This window comes from Falco punctatus (assembly GCF_963210335.1).
Source record: "Falco punctatus genome assembly, chromosome: 10".
NCBI classification, from domain to species: Eukaryota; Metazoa; Chordata; class Aves; order Falconiformes; family Falconidae; genus Falco; species Falco punctatus.
In genome coordinates, this window is record NC_137590.1 from 8,171,421 (window position 1) to 8,193,611 (window position 22,191).

General features: G+C 41.3%; 2 protein-coding genes across 7 annotated transcripts in view; one reads left to right on the top strand and one right to left on the bottom strand.

Moving 5' to 3' along the window:
- Window positions 1–18,866, top strand: part of PTPN1 (protein tyrosine phosphatase non-receptor type 1) — a 46,095-nt gene extending 27,229 nt beyond the window's left edge. The window contains exons 2-9 of the mRNA XM_080405132.1: window positions 1,952–2,042; window positions 3,815–3,915; window positions 5,880–5,978; window positions 8,685–8,822; window positions 10,532–10,741; window positions 11,438–11,599; window positions 12,251–12,486; window positions 15,223–18,866. Coding sequence (XP_080261258.1) covers window positions 1,952–2,042; window positions 3,815–3,915; window positions 5,880–5,978; window positions 8,685–8,822; window positions 10,532–10,741; window positions 11,438–11,599; window positions 12,251–12,486; window positions 15,223–15,430 — 1,245 coding nt within the window. The 3' untranslated portion in view covers window positions 15,431–18,866. The remainder of the gene's footprint in view (window positions 1–1,951; window positions 2,043–3,814; window positions 3,916–5,879; window positions 5,979–8,684; window positions 8,823–10,531; window positions 10,742–11,437; window positions 11,600–12,250; window positions 12,487–15,222) is intronic.
- Window positions 18,867–20,189: 1,323 nt separating this feature from the next.
- RIPOR3 (RIPOR family member 3) overlaps window positions 20,190–22,191 on the bottom strand; it is a 53,585-nt gene continuing 51,583 nt past the window's right edge. For all 6 annotated transcript variants that reach the window (XM_080405123.1, XM_080405122.1, XM_080405118.1 and 3 more), the window contains one exon: window positions 20,190–21,238. In XM_080405123.1, coding sequence (XP_080261249.1) covers window positions 21,138–21,238 — 101 coding nt within the window. In that variant the 3' untranslated portion in view covers window positions 20,190–21,137. The remainder of the gene's footprint in view (window positions 21,239–22,191) is intronic.

Sequence of the window (22,191 nt, forward strand, 5' to 3'; positions counted from 1 at the left end):
AAACCACTATCTACAGCAAAAATGCCTAAGGGTCTTTTGGTTTGCTTTGCATTTTGCTGTTTTTATAATGTGAATACTAAGTGGTGGGGTGGTTGTGTTGGTTTTGCGTTGTGTGTTGTTTTTTTTTAACACTTTAAAAAAAATGACATATGTAGGCTCTGTGGGAAATGTGGTTAGAGATCGAGAAAACCATTTTTCCTAGTTCCCTGTTTTTGTCTCTTGTTAATCCTGTGCAGTCAGTACAGCAGAAAAATAAACCCCTGCAAAATACAAACTCACTAACCTAGTGTCAGAGATGAATTTATGAAAACACCCATTTTAGCTGCCTCATGTTTGAGATATTAGACTGTGGCAGTCAAGATCATGTTCTCCAGACTGCATTCTTCATAAGCAGAAATACTGGCAGCCATGTGTTAAGTTATAAAAAGATAGCAGCTGATGTCAGGGCTTATTTCAGTGAGGAGCCATTTCAGAATACTGTACTAATTTTGAGCAGGTACATGTAAAATAGAACTCTTCCCTTGACATGTAGCATTCAGTGTAAATTGATACGTATTTGAATAATGGGGTAGAAAAAGATGAATGAGGAAGAAGCTGCAGTAGATAGCCCACTTAAAAATCTTCAGCATTGTATGTGATTCTTTATGCAAAACTGAGAGGAACAAAAAAACAGTTCAGTTTGGCCTGCATTTGATTTTTGAGCTGGTATAAAATCCTCCTACTCTGATGTTGGAAAGCTACCACGATTTGAACCAGAGCCTGAGCTAATTTGGAACTATTAATAGAGGAGTGCCCAGCCTTTCTGTGCAAGTGATCTATATATCTCAAGCTGCCGTCCAATTGCACTAACTTTATGTGCGCAGAAAGCTGTTCTCTGGTCACACTGGCCGTGGATCAACACCATGCTCAAATAAATCTGTATCTGGACAGATAACTTAATACTAAACTCTGCTTCACATGGTTGACTATGTTTAACAAAATCTATTTCATCCAATGAAAGGTGGTGAATTTAGCTTAAAAATTTGGGTTTAATGATGATTTTTTTAGTGGCCTCTGGGTTAGGTTCATTTGTTTATTTCATGTGCATGCACAATGTCTGTCTTAGGATTTCTTAAACTTGTTATGCTGTTGAAATACCAGTTCTACAATAAATCTATTCCTGCAGTTTTCATTAATTTCAGTTAAACCTGACAGCTTCACCCTGAAGTTTCTAGTACTATAATTTTTGAGAATTGCGTATTTACATAGTATTTATTTACAACACAAAGTTCTGTTTCTACAAATTAGGACTAATGTCCAGGACAGCAGAATTCCTTTTATTACAACTTTTGAAATTGTCTCAGATAGCTGAGCTGTTATATGCATCTGAAAAGAAAACTTGGAAGAAACCCTAATTGTATGCTTGAGACGATACATATGTTTTTATGGATAGAAATAACTTTCGCCATTTGCAGCTTCGTGACATCTGCTGATAACTCAAGATAAAGATGTAAGTGATCTTAGGCAAGTCACCACTCCACGTGTGTGTTTGATGCCAAGGAGGGTAGACAATTTTTTTTTTTGTATCACAATGAATGTTTTCTAATTGCTGCTGAGTCAGAAGTACAATTAGTAGTTTCACTGATAGTGGAAACAATTTCTTAAAACAGTTTATATGAAAGAGCTTTGGGGCAGAGACCCTGCTCCATCAGGAGTGTAAAGGCATAATGTCTGGTAGATGTTCTCCTACTTATTATTATGCAAGATAATAATATTTTAACACACGAATAATGCTAGTGGTGTATTCTGATAAATGTAAACTCAGCTCTTAATTTGAAGCCCAAAGTGCTTCCTGTCCAGAATTCCCACAAGTGAAGATGTGAAGTCAAATGGGTGTTTGTCTTGAAATAGCTAATGGTTTGATGATATTAGATGGATTCATATCTAAGACTTTATTTATTTTTTGTTTCAGGACATCAGGCACGAAGCCAGTGATTTTCCATGTAAAGTGGCCAAACATCCTAGAAACAAAAATAGAAATAGGTACAGAGATGTCAGCCCCTGTAAGTACACTTTCTTTTCCATTGTTTGTAACTGACTGTTGACCTCCAATGACTTCTAACAGCTAAATGTTCTTTGTAAGGACACGATTTCTGTTAGATGGATATGTATCCAAGATAATTATTTTTGTTAACCTATTTATTTATGAGCTAGAGCTCACAGGATGTCGTTGTATCTATAGGATTATACTAGAGTAGCATACAGTAAATTCTGTGTCTGTGAGCAGAAATCTGAAGAAAGGAACTTGCTTTACCTTTGAATTCTTAATGCTAGAGAAGAATGGTGGCCGAAAGAGCATTAATAAAATTGCAAGTAACCTTCTATTGCAGTATACTTCCTAGAGCATCCTTCTAGTCAGTATAGCATAACTGCCCCTATTGGGACACGGGGAACAGTCTTGCCTAAAACATATGGCTGCTAAAAATAAATCTAAGCTAATTGGAAAGAGAAGGGGGGACATTTGCAAAGGTGGTACTGCTAGTGTGAGACTTGCGTTTCTGAAATGTTTATTGTGGCGTATTCTGGAGGGAAGTGCATCTCCGAGCATGTGTCCTCTGTACAAGGCACAGCTTGGTTTGGTGTCACAGCCTGTCTTTCCTTCCACGTTCCCATGTACAAAACCAGTAACAGTCAGGCTTACCTGTGCCTGGCAGGCTGTACTTTTAGGGTGCAAGAGAGACTGCAACGGCAAAAACACAGAGTACAGAGAAGTACAGGACTGTAGTTAAAGAATCAGCAAATAATACATAATGTGTCAAACACTAAAGAAGGTTCGCAGCTGGTTCACTAAACCTTCTTTGCACTAAATGCCAACGTCTCTTCTGGGATGTCTTTCCCTCTTCGAGGGTGCAGCACTGCCACCTGTTTAAATGCAAAGTTTCTGTAGGCTCTGTCACTGAGCAAATTTCTGCCTTCTGTTCCAACATGGGAGTATCGGCGTATATCAGAAAACTCTTATACTTAGTGGTTAGAAGTTATTGAAGTCTTTGGGACAATTAACTAGGAAAAATAATGTTGCGCATAATTTGCTTTACTAAGCGGTTCTAATAATTGAGGTTGTGAGTAACAAAGGTTTCCTTTTTGCCTTTAGATAATACTGTTTTCAATCTGTTTGGCTTTCTTGCAACATGTGGGAACTCTTGTGTGTGTGATTTTTGTTGTTGGTTTGTTTTTTTTAATCCCAAGTGGATCAAGTTGAGGTCAACAAAAGAGCAAGAAAATCACATTTGCTGTAATTCTTGGATTTTGATCATTCTTTCTGTACATTAAGGTGTGTTTGGGTTGGGAACAGTAGCTAAATGTCTATAAGAAGAATTAGAAGTCTCTGTTCTGTTTGTCCAATATATGTTTAGGCAAACTTTTTAACAACCTTGAACAAGTTAGGTTTGAATGTTTAATCTGCAAAAGATAAGCAGTTGTGTAATTAGATTTATTTAAAAAGATTAACTCAATAACTGTACAAACAGGTCAGTATGATCTGGTTTGCTGTTTACCGTTGTGATTACTTCAGACACATATACTTCCATTCTTGCAATGTATTCTTGGAAGACAGAGTGCAACTTACGTTCACTGCTCCGCTGTAGTGCTGTTCTTGTAGTACCTATATTGTATTTTCAGAGTTACCAGCACCAGCGAATGCTTCTGTGCTACCTGCGATGAAGCTCTTTTCATTCTTCAGGACAACTCAGCTTTTTTGATCCTAACATCTGATGAGATTGTGCATGGATTGCTGTGTTGCCTATACATTAACCGGTGTTTTCTAATTATGCTGCAGTTGATCACAGTCGAATTAAGCTAAACCAAGGTGACAATGACTATATCAATGCTAGTTTGATAAAAATGGAAGAGGCCCAAAGGAGCTACATCCTTACCCAGGTAATTTCTGGCAGTGGATAATAAAAATCATATGGTGATTGGAGTTGTTTTTCATGGGTTTTCTTTAGCCTTATTATGTTTGTTTTCTTTATTGTAAAGCTAGTTCAGTGTACATAAACATCTGTGTGTGTATATAAACATACACATAGAACAACTTTGCCGAAATGCTACTTATTTCTTCCTGCTTCCTGTAGAGTACTTTGGCCACTTTGTACGTTTGACTTTGGACACATCTAGGCGACAAGCTAACAAATTTCTAGAAATCTTCTTTTTTGGCTTATCACAAGCAACATTTAGATGTGATTGAAATGGTAACTTCTACAGGGAAGGTCAGCAAAAAGGCTTCAGACCACTAGTCTTAAGTTGCCTGTTAAGCTTTCTGAACAGAGGTGAACCTCACTTACTGGGGGGCTTCACATTTGCAGAACTGTATGTATGAACGTCAAGATGTTCAAAACCTATTTGAAATATCATACTTCAAATATAACTGGTATTTATGTGTTATGTTGAGTGGGACAGACGTTAACCAAACTACATTAGGGAATTGCACCTGATCTTCTGTTTCTGATAAGCAGTGTGCTCCACCACATATTTCTTGTTAAACATCCTTCTGAAAGCGCTGTTACTGTAGTATTTAAAAATAACGTGCCTCCTAGTAACACAACTTCCAAAAGCTCCAAGTTGGTCAGTGCTGATGGTTCTACCTTTAACATGAGAGAGGAAAGCTATCAATACAGACTTTAGTGATAGGAATTTGGGGCGTGGGAGGTAAGTAGCTGTTTTTCACTGAATCTGTGAATTCCACACCTATCTATGTAACAAATTTTAAAATACCTGGATACCCTGTTGTCTTATTTTGAGAGCTAGCAGCTGTGCCGGAGTTCTTGTTTGTCATAAATGTTAGGTTCTGTGGAGACTGTCCTGGTCTCTAGTCTTGACCTTTTTTTTCTTTTTTTTTTTTTTTTTTTTTTTTTTTAACCCTTCCTCCCACGCTTTAGATAAAGGTAGACTGGGATTAATATTTTCAAGTAGCAGCTCTTCCTTCCTTTTTCTAGAGAATAAAGATGAATCTTCGAAGGAAGAAGTGGGCAGTACAGTGTTCAATATGAAAATGATTCTGTGCACACAGCTCTTATTCCACTTCTTCAGAACAGGGGTGATTGATCCTAGGTTTGAATTGGTGTGTGGAATAGTCAAATGTGCACTGGTACTAGTTACGTGTTCCAATCCAGAATTTAATGGATTCAAATGGCTTTATTTAAATCCAGTCATGCTCTCTGAGGACCCTGGCCTGCTGTTCTGCTTGAGCAGAGTGATGGATAGAAATACGAGAGGCAAAATGGTGCTGGTTTGTGTTGCCCAAAATTCAGAGGAATGGCTTTGGAGTAGAAAATAGCAATGGAATATAGCACAGATAGAAAGTTATAAGGAAATCTACTTTGTAAATAGATAATAGTCTTTAAAAGGAGTGTTATCATTTTGTTCAGTTCCAAAACAGATCCATGAAGGTTCTGGAAAACCATATAATTTGTTACTGATACGGCATTGAATGTTTGTCCATTCTGTCTAGTAATTTTTAGTTATTATGAATAACAGTAATATTTTGCAGATGTCAATTCTGCTGTTAGTTAGTCAGTGAGGTTTTGTTTCCCCGTTACTTTTGTATACCTTTCCTAAGAAAATTTTCTCAGCATTTTTCACTCCCAGTTCTGTTCTCGCAAATGAGATTACTTCTCTTTTCCTGTTATGTATGGGGGAGAAAAGATTAACCATGCTTTCATGGGTAAATTCATAGTGGGAAAATGGAACTTAAAGCTCTATCACTACAAGTTTTTACAGTTCAAAATGAGAAGTTGCTCATTACTTGTCTAAATTTATTGCCTAGTACAGTAACTTTTACTGGGGAACACTGCACTGACATTAACAGAAAATAATGCTTATTTCTGGGGATTCTGTCTCTGCAGGGACCTTTGCCAAATACTTGTGGTCACTTCTGGGAGATGGTTTGGGAACAGAAAAGTCGTGGTGTTGTCATGTTGAACCGAGTGATGGAAAAGGGATCTGTAAGTACTTACCCAGTTGTAGCTGTGTGTCCACTGCATGTTTATAGTTTAATAAAAAGAACCAAACAAAAAATGAACCCAAAAAACAGGGGGAAGGGAGGAGGTGACCCTAGAATTGAATTCCTGGTAAACTGATCTTCAGAAAATTATTCGGTTTGTAGTTGTGGGTCCTAATTTCTTCTGAATTCCGTTGAAATAAGGCATGAACACAGTATGACTCTCCATGCCAATGAATATTTGGCCTCTGCTGCTAACCTAGGTATCTGAATGCAGTTCTCTTCAGTGTACACAGATTGCACCTCTCAAAGGTCATTTACACCGTGTGCTCACTCACAAGCATTATGAAATGGTTTTGAAGTAGAGAGGCACTTGGACTCCAGGTTTCCTTTACACAGTAAGAACTCTGATTATTAAATGTACCACCAGGGCACATTGTGTCTCCACCAGTGTCATTGTTTTACAGAATTCATTAGAGGTCTGAGGAGAATGGAGGCGCAGTTGGCAGGACTTCACCTGGTACCTAGCTTAAGCAAGGATGTGCTGGGCGATGTGGAACCAGCTGTTAAGCCAGCGCTTTACTTGCTGGGACAAGTGCGGTGGACTGAGTTCTGTCCAGACCTTGTAGGAACCTTACATTAGACAAGACAGGCAAAAAGATGAAGGGCAACAATGAGTGTGCGAACAGTTGGGGTTATTTTAGGCAATTTACCTTCAGACAGATAAAAAATTGGTTCCTTTGGCACAGAGAGCAGCTGCTGTCTTGCGAGGAAATGCCTCAGCCTTTCTGATGGTGGAGAAGAGGAGAACCATCAGGCATGGTTTTCATCTGTGGGTCAGAGTTCTCCTCTCTCCTCTATCCTCTCCATCCTTAAAGTGGACTTGGCAGCTGTGCAAATTTGATACAAAAGCAATTTTAAAGACTGATAGAAATACACAATTTAAAGTTGGACGTTACAGTGTAGTCAGTATAAATACACTTTGGAGAAGGGGTATGTTGGGTATCCACCAGTGATAACTGGGTGGTATGTTCTTTTGCATAATCAGGAAAGAATTCCCAGTGATCAGGAAAATTCTTGTGCAATGAGTTGTGTTTCAACAAACTACAGTCTTGACTTTAGAGTCTTTTGCTTTTTTTGTAGTGCAAGTGAAATGTAATCTTCAAAAGAAATGCAGTAACCATATTTTTCAATAGTTTCTTCCTTTCCAGCCATTCCCGCTCATTCTCTGCACTGCCAGTAGTTTTGAACAAAATTAATTATTGTGATCCCTTAGGGCAGGCTGCTTACTCTTCGCAGCAAACAGCAGTGGGGGACCTACAGTGGAGCACAACAAAATATTGTTCGCAGACACATTTGGTGGAGAAATTAGACACAAAGCCAGTTGCTGTTTCTTTACTGTTACTATAAAAAAAAAAAAAAAAAAGTGTAGAGAATTATAACTGTCTTCTACACCCCAATAAACTAGAGGATGTATTTTGAATAAAAATTAAAATCAGTCTGAGCCAAACTATATTAGTCTACCTATGAATAAAATATTGAAGGATTTTCTTATTTATGAAATGCCGTCAGAAATCATCTTAGTCTTGAGAATGCTGTTCTTGTTTCATCGTTCTTCCACTTCAACTTTAAAGACGCATTATTTACCCTTTAATAAAAGAGGCATTAGCCATATCCATTCTTATTGCGTGTTTAGGTACGGTCAAATGGTGGAGATAATCTGGTTTCAGAGGAGCAGCGCTTAGGGCAGAAGTAGCAGGCCAGTGCTCCCGTCACAATATCCTTAGATCTTACTGTCAGAAACTTGGTTGCAGACTTCCCTCTCTGTGTTGCTGATGAGTTACTTTAGTTTCAGTTTTTCCCTGCACACTGCAAAATGTGCCACTTTTCTATTTGGTTGATTCATTGAAGGTTCTAGCATGTAACAGTCTTTGCAAAACTAAGCGCTCTGGGAAACTTAGAAAATTGAAAATCAGTTAGAAGTAGGTAATGGGAGCGTTTGCTGAATGCAGGGTTTTTTTGGTAGGTTTTACTTTTAAACTGTGCCATGCAAAATCAAAATGATCTCACTGCTATTTTTATTTTTGTGGTGAGAGAATGGAGTAACCTAAAATCTCATCTGATGTTACACTTGAAAATTAGCGGTGTTGTAACTCTCTGTGTGTAGCTTATTCGTAGAATTCATAATGCTTTTTCACAGTATGTTCTGCTCTTGTTAACAGCTATCTCTTCTTTTGAATTTTAAATATTTGACACAAGGATAATAAATGCAGAGTAGACTAAAATTCAGATTTTGGCAGAGTGTTGTGAGAGCTTTTTAGACAGTTATTAGATTTGTTTGTTTGCTTGTTCCAACACAACCTAAAATAAATAATGGTTTTGGTGATTTTTATTAGATTCCATAGCTTCTCACTTTTTAAGCTTACACGTAGAAGAAAGAGCTCTACCTAAACAAACTTATCCTCAGTCCTTATGTACTTTCATGAGTTCAGTCAGGTTCAAAATAATTTGACTTGTACAAAAGATTTAATGGAGATGTAGTTCTGCAACATAAAGGAAGACTGATATTCTTCACACTAGAATTGGTCCTGCTTATAATGAAAGCAGATGAAGAAATTGTCTCATAAGAAAATGTTGTATTTAAGAATGTTTATTCCGTGTCTTTTATACAAAAATAAATGACGTATAAATGCCTTCTATTTGTTTTTAGGTAAAGTGTGCACAGTACTGGCCACGGAAGGAGGAGAAAGAAATGTTTTTTGAAGATACAAATTTGAAACTAACATTGGTATCTGAAGATATAAAATCATATTACACAGTACGACAGCTGGAATTGGAAAACCTTACAGTAAGTACAGAAACTAGTACCGATCAGATTCTTCGGTCTCCCTGAGGTGAGATTCACCTCCTCATCAACAAGCTCTTGAAAAAATGATCATAAATTACAGCAGATTTTGTCCTGAAACTGGTGATTCTGCATGAGATTGTTGTTCAGCCCCTGGTTTGTGTGTGTGGTAGTGACTCTTCAATATTTATGAAACGTATCTGGGGAAACTACAGTTGTTTTCATATCTCAGCCATACACCGGGTGAGAAGGTTAACTTCTCACTTTCAGGGAACCCTTTATAAAATCATTTAGCAGATGTTCTGGTGATTTTGTGTTATAGCTGAAATAATTGCTCTTCCTGTCACTTAAGCTACCTGTTGGCTTGTGTCTTGTTCCAAGGTTATTTTTAAGTTCTGGCTTAAATCTTCAGGTTTTGCATTGATAGCCTTCATCAGAAAGGAAGAATGTTTAGCCCTGGTCCTACAATGAGCTGTATGGAACTCGGTGCAAGGATCAGGCCACTAGCTTTAAGAGAAATTACTTTCTTCTTTCCGCTTTTCTACTTTCTTCTTTCCTCTTGTTCATAATATCAAAATAAAAGGAAGTATACATGCTGTTTCCCACTTAGTCTTCGACACTGCCCTGTATTAAAGCGGTGAAGGCTAATCTTGTGGGGACTGGTTAAGGAAGAAGACCATCAACTTTCACTGAATGCAGGTCATTGAAGGCAGTGTCTGAGGTGCTTGACGGTGCTGAGCTAGGCGTGTGTGTAGTGACATGCTAGCCTGAGTTCTGTTCTGTCCTGGTACTGCTCGCTGCTGGAAGACCCGGTTATTCCGTTACTCCTTTGTTAGCATCTTGCATGCTTCATCCTGCTAGGAGACGTGAGAGAGCAGATAAGGATTTGCCTAAATTATGCCTGAGTAAGAATTTAGTTGATGTAGTTTGTAGTGTGTATTAACGGTGATGTCTGCCATAGCCATGCTTGGCTGTAGCTCAGTGTTCTGGGAGGGTATGAGCACCAGTGGTTCAGTCGTCTTGGAAGAATGTTTTCAGGTTTGGAACAAACCTGTAAAGGAACAGCTGTGATAGCAGAAGGGCTTTGTCTGCAGAAAGAATAAAGGGCTTCTATAACTTGAGGTACTTCATTTTGAGAAATCTTTAAATGATACTCTGTCACGAGAAACTGGAAGGCAGTCGTGCCAGCTATCTTGTGGCAATACAAGCATTTGAACTGTACTGAAAAAACTAAACCATGTTATAAATAAGTAAATTTACTTACCCAATTTCCTTTGCTCAAATGGAGACATTCACAGCAAGAGATAATTATTTGTAATTAGTTTCTTAGCCGTGCATCTATAAATGCTCCATCAGACTGGTGGAAGTTTGTCATTTGAATTCGAGTCAGCTGTTCTGAGGGTGTTCTGGAAGCGGGGTAGTCTGAGTAGCATACAAAGCCAAGCAGGCACATGCTTCCATTCCATGTAAGTCAGAGTTATTTTCAAAGGAAGCAGCTAAAATTTTTCCAAAGGCACAAATCTTAAATTGACCTAAAGGTAAAAACGTCTGATGTCTAAAGCTCTATGTCTGAATATCTAAGGGACTGTTTGCTAGGCAAATGAACCAGGAATTGCATTTGCTGATTAGAACGCTGTTGTAGGCAACTGCAGTTTGAATACTTCTGGCTCACGCATCCAGGCTAAAAGGCTTCCTAAATACTGGTTTTACAGACACAGGAAACTAGAGAGATTCTGCACTTTCATTATACGACGTGGCCTGACTTTGGCGTCCCGGAGTCACCTGCTTCGTTCCTCAATTTCCTGTTCAAAGTGAGAGAGTCCGGCTCGCTTAACCCTGAGCACGGGCCCGTCGTGGTGCACTGCAGCGCAGGAATCGGGAGATCGGGAACTTTTTGTTTGGTTGATACATGTCTTCTACTGGTAAGAACTACGTGTTCTAGGTGATACGCTATTTCTGTAGAGTTACTTCGAGGAATGGTTTGTTGCAGGCTTACAAAGAGCTGCGGTATGTTCTGGGAGGTATTGTTGCATGCTATGTCCCATTACCTTATGCATATTCTGGTTTGGGAGTGTATTCCAAGGCAGATCTTGTTCTTAACTGGCCATTTGGAGCCTGGGGAAGAAAAGTGTCTAGTTTTTAGTGATTTGCAAAGACAGGCTTTGCCCTCCTGGTGAAGAAGAAAACCACTACATGTCTGCTAAGTAACAGTATGAACTGTCCTGAAACAATGCAAAATAAATCTAATGTGTCTCCTTTTACAGAGTCATCTTTGCCTGTAGGCAGGAGGAAATTGTCCTGACTTTAACGTAAAACTGGAGTTCCCTTGGCTTTGTCCTGTCACTGCGTGAGAGCAATTAATACGAAGATGTCAGGCCTAGGTTAAAATGTCCTAATTGGATTTTTCAAAACAAAAAAGAGGGGGAAAACATACAACATATTGGAGTCCTAGTGTATTTTGCCCTCTGTCTTTAAATTAGAGACCAGATAAATAGCTGCTGATACCATTTTTTTATTAACTCTGTAACATGGAGGGTGGTCTGAAGGTCCTACTACAAAATGAGTCGTTGCAGTGAATCTCATCAGAGCATAAAGCATGTTTCAACTTTTATCTTCAGATGGACAAACGGAAAGATCCTTCTTCTGTGGACGTGAAACAGGTTCTCCTAGAAATGAGGAAGTACCGGATGGGACTCATACAGACAGCAGACCAGCTCCGTTTCTCCTACTTAGCTGTTATTGAAGGGGCAAAATTCATTATGGGAGACGCGTCAGTGCAAGTGAGTGCTATTGACTGCACAGCCTAATGCAGTGCGCCGCAGCTCTGCGGTAACTGTAACAGATCTGGGGGGTGAACAGACTAGAAAGAAACTTCAAATTCTGTGCTTGCCTCAGCTTCAATATGTTTTTATATTATGGGGTTCTTAGAGTGTCACGACCTAAAGTTTTGTATCCAAGAACCTTCAAAAAAGTCCCTGTGGTATGTAGCAGGTGCCCCGGTGTACTTACCAGTGCTGTAACTGGGGTGTTACTGGCTGCATCGGCCTTGTCTTTCCTTTCAGATAATAAAAACTCTCTAGCGTGCCAGAAGTTTTAAGTATTGTGATTGAATCCTATCAGTTTATTTTATTGTAAGCAGAACTCTAGCAACACAGATATTATTTTGTATTATTTAAATTTTCCAGAAGTAGATTAAAATTCCTTGCATTTCTAGCTGTTGTCTTCTGTGTACCGGATGTAGCTTAGGTTTGGAATGCTTGTGTCTCTTTTCTTCTTTCCCTTTTTTTCAATGCAAATGAACAGCCATTCTGAGAATAAATGAAAAGGTAGAGTATAAAGACCCTGCTGTGTTAAAGTTAAAAGTTATAGTAGAAGATAAACTCCATAAAAGAAATGGAGAAAAGCTTAATTGGGCTTTTCCTTCCCTGAAGGAGCAGTGGAAAGAGCTCTCCAATGAGGACCTGGACCCACCACCTGAACACACCCCACCACCTCCCAGACCGCCAAAGCGAACCTCAGAAATGCATAATGGAAGGATGCACGAACACACGGAATTCTTTCCTAAACATCAAGTAGTAGAGGAAGAGATTAGATGTTCGGTCAGCACTGTGGAAGAGATGGTTCCAGATGGCAGAGCTCGTTCATCTGTGCCACTGGTTACAGACAGGTAATTCATTTAGTTTCCCCCTTTTAACTGTCCCAAGAAGACCGGCCGGTTGGCTTACAGCGGTGAGAGGGTGTAGGACGTTTGCTCATGAACGGCATTTCGTACAGAAGGGCCTGCACAGTCCTTGATTGAGGTAGTATAACAGTAGTTCTAACCCCAAATCTTTTCAGTAAAGGGCTTATGCTCATGTTCGTTTAACTTCGTGCACAAGCTAGGGCCTCTTACGGGACCCTGCCAGTGTAAAAGAAAAAGTGACAGCATAATGAGGTGGTTTAGTAATGCAGTGGTTTAGTCTTGATTTACATGCAGCATATGATAAGTTACAGAGGAGCTCTTTCGCTACTTTAAGGTATTAGTCATGTAGCTGAAAACTAAGCTGACTAGCTTTAGCCACACTTGGAAATGCGAAATGAATTGCAAGCAAAGCTTCTTCTGATGAAAGGAGTAGAGGGGACTCGTGAACGGAGAACTTTTCTACCTGTCATTGTAAGCCAAGCTGTAGGGACTGATCAGTGTGCAAACCACTGTGTGCGAGGGGCGGAAGCGCAGCGAGGCCGAGGATCCTGCCTGCGTACCTGCCAGGTGTCCCTCCTCACCCGGCAGTGCCACGTTGCTGCCTGAAAGCAGCATGCCATGGTGTTGCTGCCCCTCTGCCTGTCAGCTGGTTTTGTTCAGAATACCGCATGAATGCCCCACAGAACAAAAAAAATAATAAATAAATCAAAATTAAAAGGATAAAAATAAAACCCCCTACACCCACCAGGGATGATCAAGGAAAAGTTTAATGTTCCCCCACTAGATGGTCTCCTAGCAAGACATGCTCAGCTTCCCACTGGAATACTGGGATAAAATATCAAGTTTTAGTATTGTCCGCAGGACCAGAGCCTTTGCACAGAAGCAGCTGACAGGCTTGATGTATTTCATTTAGCTGAACCAGTGGGCGAGTGTGTGGCTCTGGGAACTGGACATTAGTGAGATGTGTTTCCAGTAGCCTCTCTTCAAAATAAACTTCTTAATTTCCCGAGGCAGAGAGGATGAGACCGTGAGCTGAACCTGTTGCCTCCCTCCCAGTTCTGCTGGAGGCAAGAAGATAAAATACAAGGGTTTCCCTGCTCAAGGTGAAATGCTGTTTTGATCAGGATTTTTCTTAATTCATCGGAGAGATTCTGGAAGTAAAATACTCAAATTCCAAACATCTTTACTGAAAAAAAAAATAATAATTTTGGAAATAGGAATAGACAGGATGGAGGCTTAGCTACAGAAGAAGGAAATATTGCAATGATAGCACCTCCCTCTTTCTTCCCTTGGTGACAACATAGTTCTGTTACCAGAACATTCGCCTGGGGTGTGAGATGCCAGTTAATGCTTTCCACACCTAATGAAGAGTAAGGATTTCAAGCTGGTGTCTTGTGTCGTCTCATTAGCTGTATAAATCTGAATTTCTCAGTGAACAAATGATTTCTTGGAAATACTTTACACAGTTTAGTGTGAATGAACGTAAGACATGTCCAGCTCTAAAGAGCTCAGATTAATTTCATTTATTATAGTCCCTTGCCTGAGGTTAGAGTTGAGTCATCCTCTGGAACTGCCTGTCTGTCTGCATTGATTGTAGAGGCTGGCTTGGACTAGACACGTATCTTTTACCTTGCTGAAGTTAAATCCTACATGATGCGATGTCTCAGGCATACTAGGAAGGGCCAGAGTTTGCATCCTGAGCTCCCTCATTCTGTACCGGTACTGTTGCTGCAGGATCAGACCTCCTTTGTGATAATTGCTCACATCCTCGTGTCTGGAACAGTGAGTCTAGAAGGGGACAAGGTGAAACTTGCTGAGCAGGAGGGGAAAGGAATAGAGAGAAGCAGCCTCATGTGAAAGGATGAGGGATGGTGTGAGGCTGGAGGAAACAGAGGGGTAGGAAATGAACATGGTGCTGGCAGAGATGAGGGAAGAAGAAGTCTTAAGCATGTTTATTTCCCTGCCCAGGTATTCTAGTGCCTGGGGTGGAAGATTCCTGAATTCTTCTGTACTTAAGCTGTCAGCAGGTGTCAAGCAAATCCCCTTGCAAAGCATCTCCGTGCTGGTTACCGCCTCGCTGGTTCTCACAGCACGGTGCTGCTCTGCTTTCTAAATTCAGCTGGAAGAAGCACAGTCGATAGAGAAGTTCCTGCCAGTTAAGAAGCCTCTTTGGGTGTTGGCGTACTGCTGACAGGAGGGAGGTCTAGTATCTAGAAACAAAACCGTCTTAAAAAGAGTATGAAAGGTGAGGAGAGCTTCGGTTCCGTCATTAAAAGCTATTGCAATGTATCTGGCCGCTCTTCCGAAGTTATGGCTGCACAAGCAACCACAGCTCCATCGCTGAGCGTGAGCTTGATTTTTGCACCGTGATGTTCTCCTGACCTGGACGTAGGTTTGGTCTGTGCTAGTTCACTGCCTGTCTCAGTGTAGGTGGCAGATCCGTGATGAGCAATGGAAGCAGGTGGTGTTTAAAACTAAGTCAGCTTATTCTTTAAAGGGTACAAAATACTCCCAAGCATGGCTTTTGATGAGAAGTACTCTTCTAAACCTGTAATTTAGTAGCCAAAACTGTAATAATTAGCAATAGGCTACAGCTCCTGATAGCGAGAGCTTTCCAGCTTTGTGGTGGTCAGTGGGTGAGGCCATGCTCTTGCAGAGCCTGCATGGCTTCTCTCCTACACGGAGAATCCAGTATTGAATATTTATTTCTTTGCCCTGAAGCACTAGTCAAGACACTGAAATTCGGAGGAGAACTGTTGGTGAAAACCTGCGTCTCTCGCCCCACAAAGAAGAGTCGATGAAGTCTGAAAACTCCGAAGAGGAGGATGAGAACATGATGACAACTTGGAAGCCATTTCTAGTGAATATTTGCATGTTCACTTTCCTCACAGCCGGAGCTTATCTCTGTTACAGGGTGTGTTTTCATTGATGGACGTGCCAACAAGATCGACCCTGCAGGAAACACCAACGATTTGATCGGTTTGTAATAAGCTTCTCTGAAAGCGAGCTAACTGGGGCACGTGAGCCTTCTCTCAGTGGAGGTAGATCTTAGGTTGAAAGGCCGGAACTTTGGGTAGGGCTTCAAGAGAGAATTGATGCACTAGGGTTTTATCTAGCCCTGTGGTCCCAAGAACATAATATTCTAATCTCAGGGCCTTAAAATATTCAGGAGTAAGCAGAGAAAATGCCAAATAGTCTGGTTTTTTTTTTTTCTTTTGTTTTTTTTTAAACTGAATAATAGAATTGCAACACATTGTTGTTTTTAGCCTTTTTTAAAAAGCCAGTTCTTTTTCTTTTGTGTTTCAGAAAAACTAGGCACAAGTGAAACTTGCTTGTACTCTCCAAGTGTTGTAACCAAATAACATGACTTATATTGATGAGTTCCCAAAAAACAAAAAAGAAACCCACATACCTGAAGAATGTAAACTTTTTGGAAGGGGAGGGTGTTGGGGGCTGGGTGTTTGTGGTTGGGTTTTTGTTTTGGTTTGGTTTTTTTTTTTAACTTGCTTCATCATTAAAGACTGAGTTGTGGGCAGTGCCTGTGGTATTGATATATTTAATCTTGGCATAACTGTTCTTAAAGAGCTTATTGTTTTACATGTGTTTATAGAAACAGGCTTCTGCGTTTGCTCAGGGTATCCCAACATGTCAAGCTCTTTTTTGGTTTGTTTTTTTTCCCCTTTTCTTATTTTTTTTTTTGTTTTGTTTTTTTTTAGTAAATGTATCTCCTCATTGACTTTTGTTGCACTCTACTTGCACATATGCCTATTTACATTGCACCATCCTTTGTAAAGTTATTTTTACTTTTATATTCTGGGTTAGGAGAGGTTGACATGAGGGAAACTGGAAGGGGAAATTCAACCAAAACATGTCCACCAGCATTTTGCAGCTGTGCAGTTGGCATTTAGAAGGACCAGTTCTTAAACCTCATCATTTGGAATGTAAAATGCAGTTTCACTCTACATCTGCTCCATAAGGAACAGCGTGCTTCCTGCAAGGGCCGGGGAGGTAACGTACTCGGAGGCATTGCAGGCGATGAACAGGAAAGCATTTCAATAAATCCAGAGCAATTAATGCTGTGGCAGCTTCCTTAAGACGTAAAAAGTTCAACAGAAGACATATTGGTCTGTGGACGTATCAGTTGGCTTATGGTGCAAGCGTTCGTGTGTTCTGCTTTTTTTAAAGCAAGGATTTTAAATACTGGCTTTAGTTTGGCTTGAAGATGTGCTCTTCAGTGATGAGCGCGCGTGGCGGTGCGAGGGGGTGAGCCTTGCACCTCTGTGGACGGGGGTGTTGCTACCCCGGCGTAAGCCCAGCGAGGCGGGTGGGTTGGGGCTGCGCTGCGTCTGCGTCGCTTTGCTCAGTTGGCGGGTCTGTGCCGCAGGCCCAGGACTTGAATTAATGTAAAGTGCTTGTAAATAAGGATTTGGGTGCATTGGTAGAACTGTGACTGGAAGCCGGCATTGCGCGAAATGGGCGTAGGCAATGCTGGTCCTCTTGTTAGTACCAAATTATTATGGCTTAAGCAGTAACAGCAAAAAGTTTTTGCTCATGTCATGGCACAGAGGACAGGAGTGAACTCGCTACAGCCAAGCCGTAGTGACGGACAGTAAACCATGACAGCTGATTTGCAACAGTGTTACTACTCTGTTCTTTTTTTATTTTTAAAGTCTTCTTAGATTTATAGCACTTAACCACCATTCTCAGTGCAAACATCGCTATGGAATATCTTACGTAAGTCGCTCTCCACTCCATATTTATTTTTGCAAAGCTGGCTCTAGGTGTAGCTCTTTCCTTCAGTGAGTAAGTTGGTGAATGGGGGGGCAGGGGGGCGGGGCGGGAGTTATTTCTATTTTGTGTTTTGTTAAGCTTGCATCAAGGGCTTCTCAAAAGTACAATAATAAATCCTCAGGTAGTACTGGGAATCAATCCTTTACCTGTGAGACTGTTGCTCAGACCAGTACTTGAAAGGAGGAATGTTGTAATCAGTCAATACTTAGTTATATTATTGGAAACATGAAAAATGCGTATAGAAAATGGTAATATATAACAGCTCATCTGTGTATTTAAGATACGTTATGTGATTGCTTTGTCCCCACTATTCTCTCCGACACCCGGTAGAATCTCGTTCGAAGGCAACATTTGTACCCCCTTTGTATGAAATTGCATGTAAAGTCTTCTAGTGTCCCGATTAAATACCACGTGCTTGAAAGGTGAAAGAACTTATATTTCTGCTTACTGATGTGCCCAAATTATATTTGCATGAACTGATCATTAAGTGGCTGTGGTTCAAAGGGTGTTGCTGAAAGTATCTGCGTTCAGCGATAGACTGATTTGGTGTTTATCAGATAACATGTACTCGCCTAATACTTGGCATGACTTCCTATTGAATTTCTGCGTACTCAGTGTAACCCGGTTGTTTAGCATGGTTCATTTCAGCTGAGTAAGTATAGTACAGACATTCCAGAGAGTTTAGTAAGCCCTATCCACACCTCACCTCTGGTCGCTTGAGGCAAGCAGTAGCTGACGGATTTCGGGGTGTGCTCTGCCCGCAGAGCTGTGCGGCAGGAGGCGGGGGAAGCCCCTGCTGCCAGGGCTCAGTAGCCGCTTTGACCTGCCGAAGCGCAGGCTCCTGAGGTGGTGGCCCGTGAGAAAACAAAGCAACAAAACCCACCTCTGTGCTGTTACCAAGAGAATATTTTAGAGTTTCAACCCGACGGGAAAACAAAGCATCCTTCCTTTGCATCCAGAATTCACTTGCAAATTATTCTAACAGGAGGAAGCTTCTGCAGATGATAAAAATGTTTTGAACATCCCCCTTTCCGCCCACGTGTTTTGCTAGTTCTTTAACCTGTTACAAATCCCGAATGTACACTGGCCGGGGATAGACAGTGGAATATCCCCCAAGCCCAGCGAGGTGTGTATAAGGCTTAGAATACTGAACTGTAAACATTTTTGTTTTGATGTCCTGTATATGTATGTAGTAGTTTGGGTGTGTATATACAGTAGCGTTTCAAAGTGGGTGTATTGGTTAACCTGTTCTTGGAAAATGGACAAACATCCATGTTAAACTTGTTAGAAAGTTAGTGAGCTGCTCTGCTATATGCCTTAAGCAAATATTTACTCATCAGGTCTTTCTTTTTTACAGATTGCCATAGAATAAACTTTTTTTAAAAAAAAAAATATAAAAAAACAAAAAAGGTAAATGTTTTGGTATAATACATTTTCAGGTATTTCTTGTCTTTTGTGTAAGCCGCTACAAAGACCTCACAGGTTATAGTAAAATTGTACAGTTTTTCAATTTCCCATACAAGTTTTCAGTTCTCATTTTAGTTGTAACAATAAAATTCTTTTTTTAAAGAACATACATGAGACTCTCACTGCTTCCTGTCTTTGCAGGGCTGGGGCCGCTGGCTCCTGCTCCGGACCACGCTGCAGATCGGGGCTAGCAGGATAGTTGGTGGGGGGTTGTAGAGGAAAGATTTAAGTGTTGCTGTAAGAACTTACTCATAGGTCAGAGCTGCAGTAAAAGAAAAGTGAAATGAGTGTCCCATGTCTCTCTCCCTGGCACGTAAGATCTCCCTCCTCTGGTCTTTCACTTTAAACGTAACTTCACTAAAACGTAACTACCTGGGCTCAGGAGTCAGAGCAGTAGATAAAAGGGGCAGGAACACTCCAGCACAAATGGTTTTTTGCAAGTGGGTTTCAGCTGTGCCTTAGCACGAAGCTGCCTGTGGTGGGGATGCGGTAGCGTTACCTGCTCGGTGCAGCAGCTGCGGCCATCACGTTTCCACAGGGCTTGGACCGAAGTACTGACCTTCTTGTTTCTGTTTTTACGGAAAGCAATGCATGGAGGAGAGGTGCTCGGAAAGAGAATTTTCACTGGTTCCAGAAAGTGGTTATTAAAACAGCTGTGGTGAGTTTTCAGAAACCACCAGCACCATACTGCGGGGCTTTAAAGCGCAGCTCGGGCCACAAGCTGACTGGGCTGCCCTGTCCCTTACCAGCCACCAGCTGTTTCCCTTCCTGCCTGCCAGCGAAGGGGAAGAGCAGGGGAGAGAGGCCTGGGGAAGTAGAGAATTTACCAAAGCAGAACTTTTCCCCCCTGCTTTTAAAGAAATCCGTAAACTAAAAGCAGAGTTATAGCACACAGAAGCAGCCCATCACTTTTTATTTTGCTGTAGAACGGCGTGACCCAACCGCCATGGTCCTGCTGCTCCAAGCTCATCCGTAAGGACCAACGGTATGAGCACGCAGCGCGTTTCCAAAGGGAATGCAGAGGAACAGTAGCTCAGCCGGCACCAGCGGTACGAGCCCGGCCCTTTCCCAGCCGGAATCCCCAGCAGCGCGTGTCCCGGAGCTTCGTGTCAGGCAGCAGCTTCATCCCCGCAGGGGGGTGTTGCCTTACACCTGCCGCAGGGCTACAAGCACAGACAGGACAAGGGGCAGTGGCACCAACTGCAACACAGGGAGTTCGATCGGAACATGGGGAAAAAATTCTTTACTCTGAGGGTGACGGAGCAGCGGGACAGGCTGCCCAGAGAGGCTGTGCAGTCTCCTTCTCTGGAGACATTCCAGACCCACCTGGCTGTGATGGATGCTTTAGCAGGGGGCTGGGCTGGGTGGTCTCCACCGGGCCCTTCCAGCCCTGACTGTTCTGTGGTCCTGTATGAAGCACCTGCAGGAACTTGTCTCAAATGTTTTATTAGAATTTAAGAAAACAGTATGAAATCCAACAAATAAATACTGAATAGAAAAGTAATATATATATATATATAAATATATACACACAAGCCCAACCCTTTCAAGTATTTTACCTGAAGCCGGGCTTCTCTTTGTGGCTACCCTTCACTACGTTAACTAAGTGTTGAGTGAGTAAGGAGCCTGACAAGGGGTGTATGATGATGATAAGTCTTGACCTATGACTAAATTAACACATTTTAAGAAAAAACAAAAATCCCAAACCAACTTATAAAAGCCTGCACATGGCAAATACAATATGTACCTTCCTGCTGTAAACTGCTCAGGATTTACGCTCAGTACGTATCCCTGTCAGTCCTCATGTGAACCTGCCCGAAGTTGCTGTGATTATGAGGAAAGTGGCCTTTGAAGCAACAAGCTTTCCTCCCGCAACTGAGTTGTACAAGAAAAGGAAACCACCAAGCAATGCCGCTAGATTTTTTTTTTCTGATGCATACGACAGTTGACGTAAATGATCTGCTGCCGGCTGGTTTCTAGGAGGACTGTTAGAGAGCGATTGTTTCTCTCCTCTTTGAGGAATTGCCAACTTCATAAAATACTTTATGGGAGAACAGATTATATCTGACTTACAGTTTGAGCAGGGGTTTTAACTCGAGGGGCAATCTGGGTCCATATTCTAAGGGACCCCAGCTTTTGTTCATCCAGCACTTGGTATCTCATCACGTGCTAAGAGACAGCGAGAAAATGTATTCCAGTCTACTCTGTGTAGACGACAAACTGTCTCCCCTTTGGAAATAAACCTGTACTCTGTCAGGGTGCAGCATCTATAGAGCAGGGCCTAAGTAAACCAGACACTGATAAACAACAAAACAAAATCCTCGGGTACCCATGTGTAGCTGTGAGGACAATACGATTCAGCTCCTCCTATTCCACTGCTAAAATACAGTGATTTCAATTTCAGCCTCTTGTTGTACAGTTTCTCTTAATTCACAGCAAATTCGGTCCATTTTCTCAAAGGCTTGCCGTCCCTTTTCACCTATGGAGAGAGAGAAAGTATATCCCATGCTGAGGAAGAGAAAACAGAAACACCCTGGAAATGTAACACTCCAGAAATATTTCTGTTATGACCTTGTTCAGAACTAACAAGAACTCTCAATAGTGACAAATGCATCTCTAATAGTTTTCCAAAAACTGCTTAGAAGCCACCGTGGAGAATCAGGCCTCCTCTAAACATTTCCACATGAGTAACAAGTTGGAGCATCGCAGGTGGAAAGCCTGTTCTGGAATACACGTGAGTCTGAGTGTTTCTGTGAGGCAAGGCTGGAGATCCCCAGAACTAAGCATGAATCAACGTGTTTTCAGGAAGATCAGAACCAGGAAGTTCCTGTCTCCCAGATAAACTGGGCATCCTCTGCAGCAGCTGTGCACTGCAGATACTCAGCCTAGGCCATTCCCCGTCACCCTCAGCAGAAGTACAAATATTGGCCAGTAGCAAACTGGAAACACTGACATTTCATTAGCAGGTCAGCTGGACTGTAGATCTACTGAATTCAGGTGAAGTAACAAGTAATTAACCAGTATAAATCCATTCTGTTCATCCTCTTTCCTCTCTGGTATTCAGAGTGGAACCATTTGAAGAAGAATAGGAACACCAAAATTAGAGTTAGGTTGTAGGTGGCTAGAAAAGATTACCAGACCCAAGAAGTCTGTTGTTGTTCTTACATATAAAATATCTTTAAATCGATTTAGCTAATCTCAGCACTGGAAAAGGTGTTACTGGGATCTGTCAGGTTCCAACGTCCTTTTTACGAAATCTAGAGGAGAAGACTCCTGATGCCAGCGCTATGACTAAGAAGTATTCCATCAGCACTGGCAGGTAAGTACTGAAAGCGCTGATACCTCGTAAAAAAGTCCAGCGCTTCTTAAAGCACTTTATCCTACAGGAATCTCCTTGGTCTGGATCTACAGACTTTAATGGGAGCTTTGGTT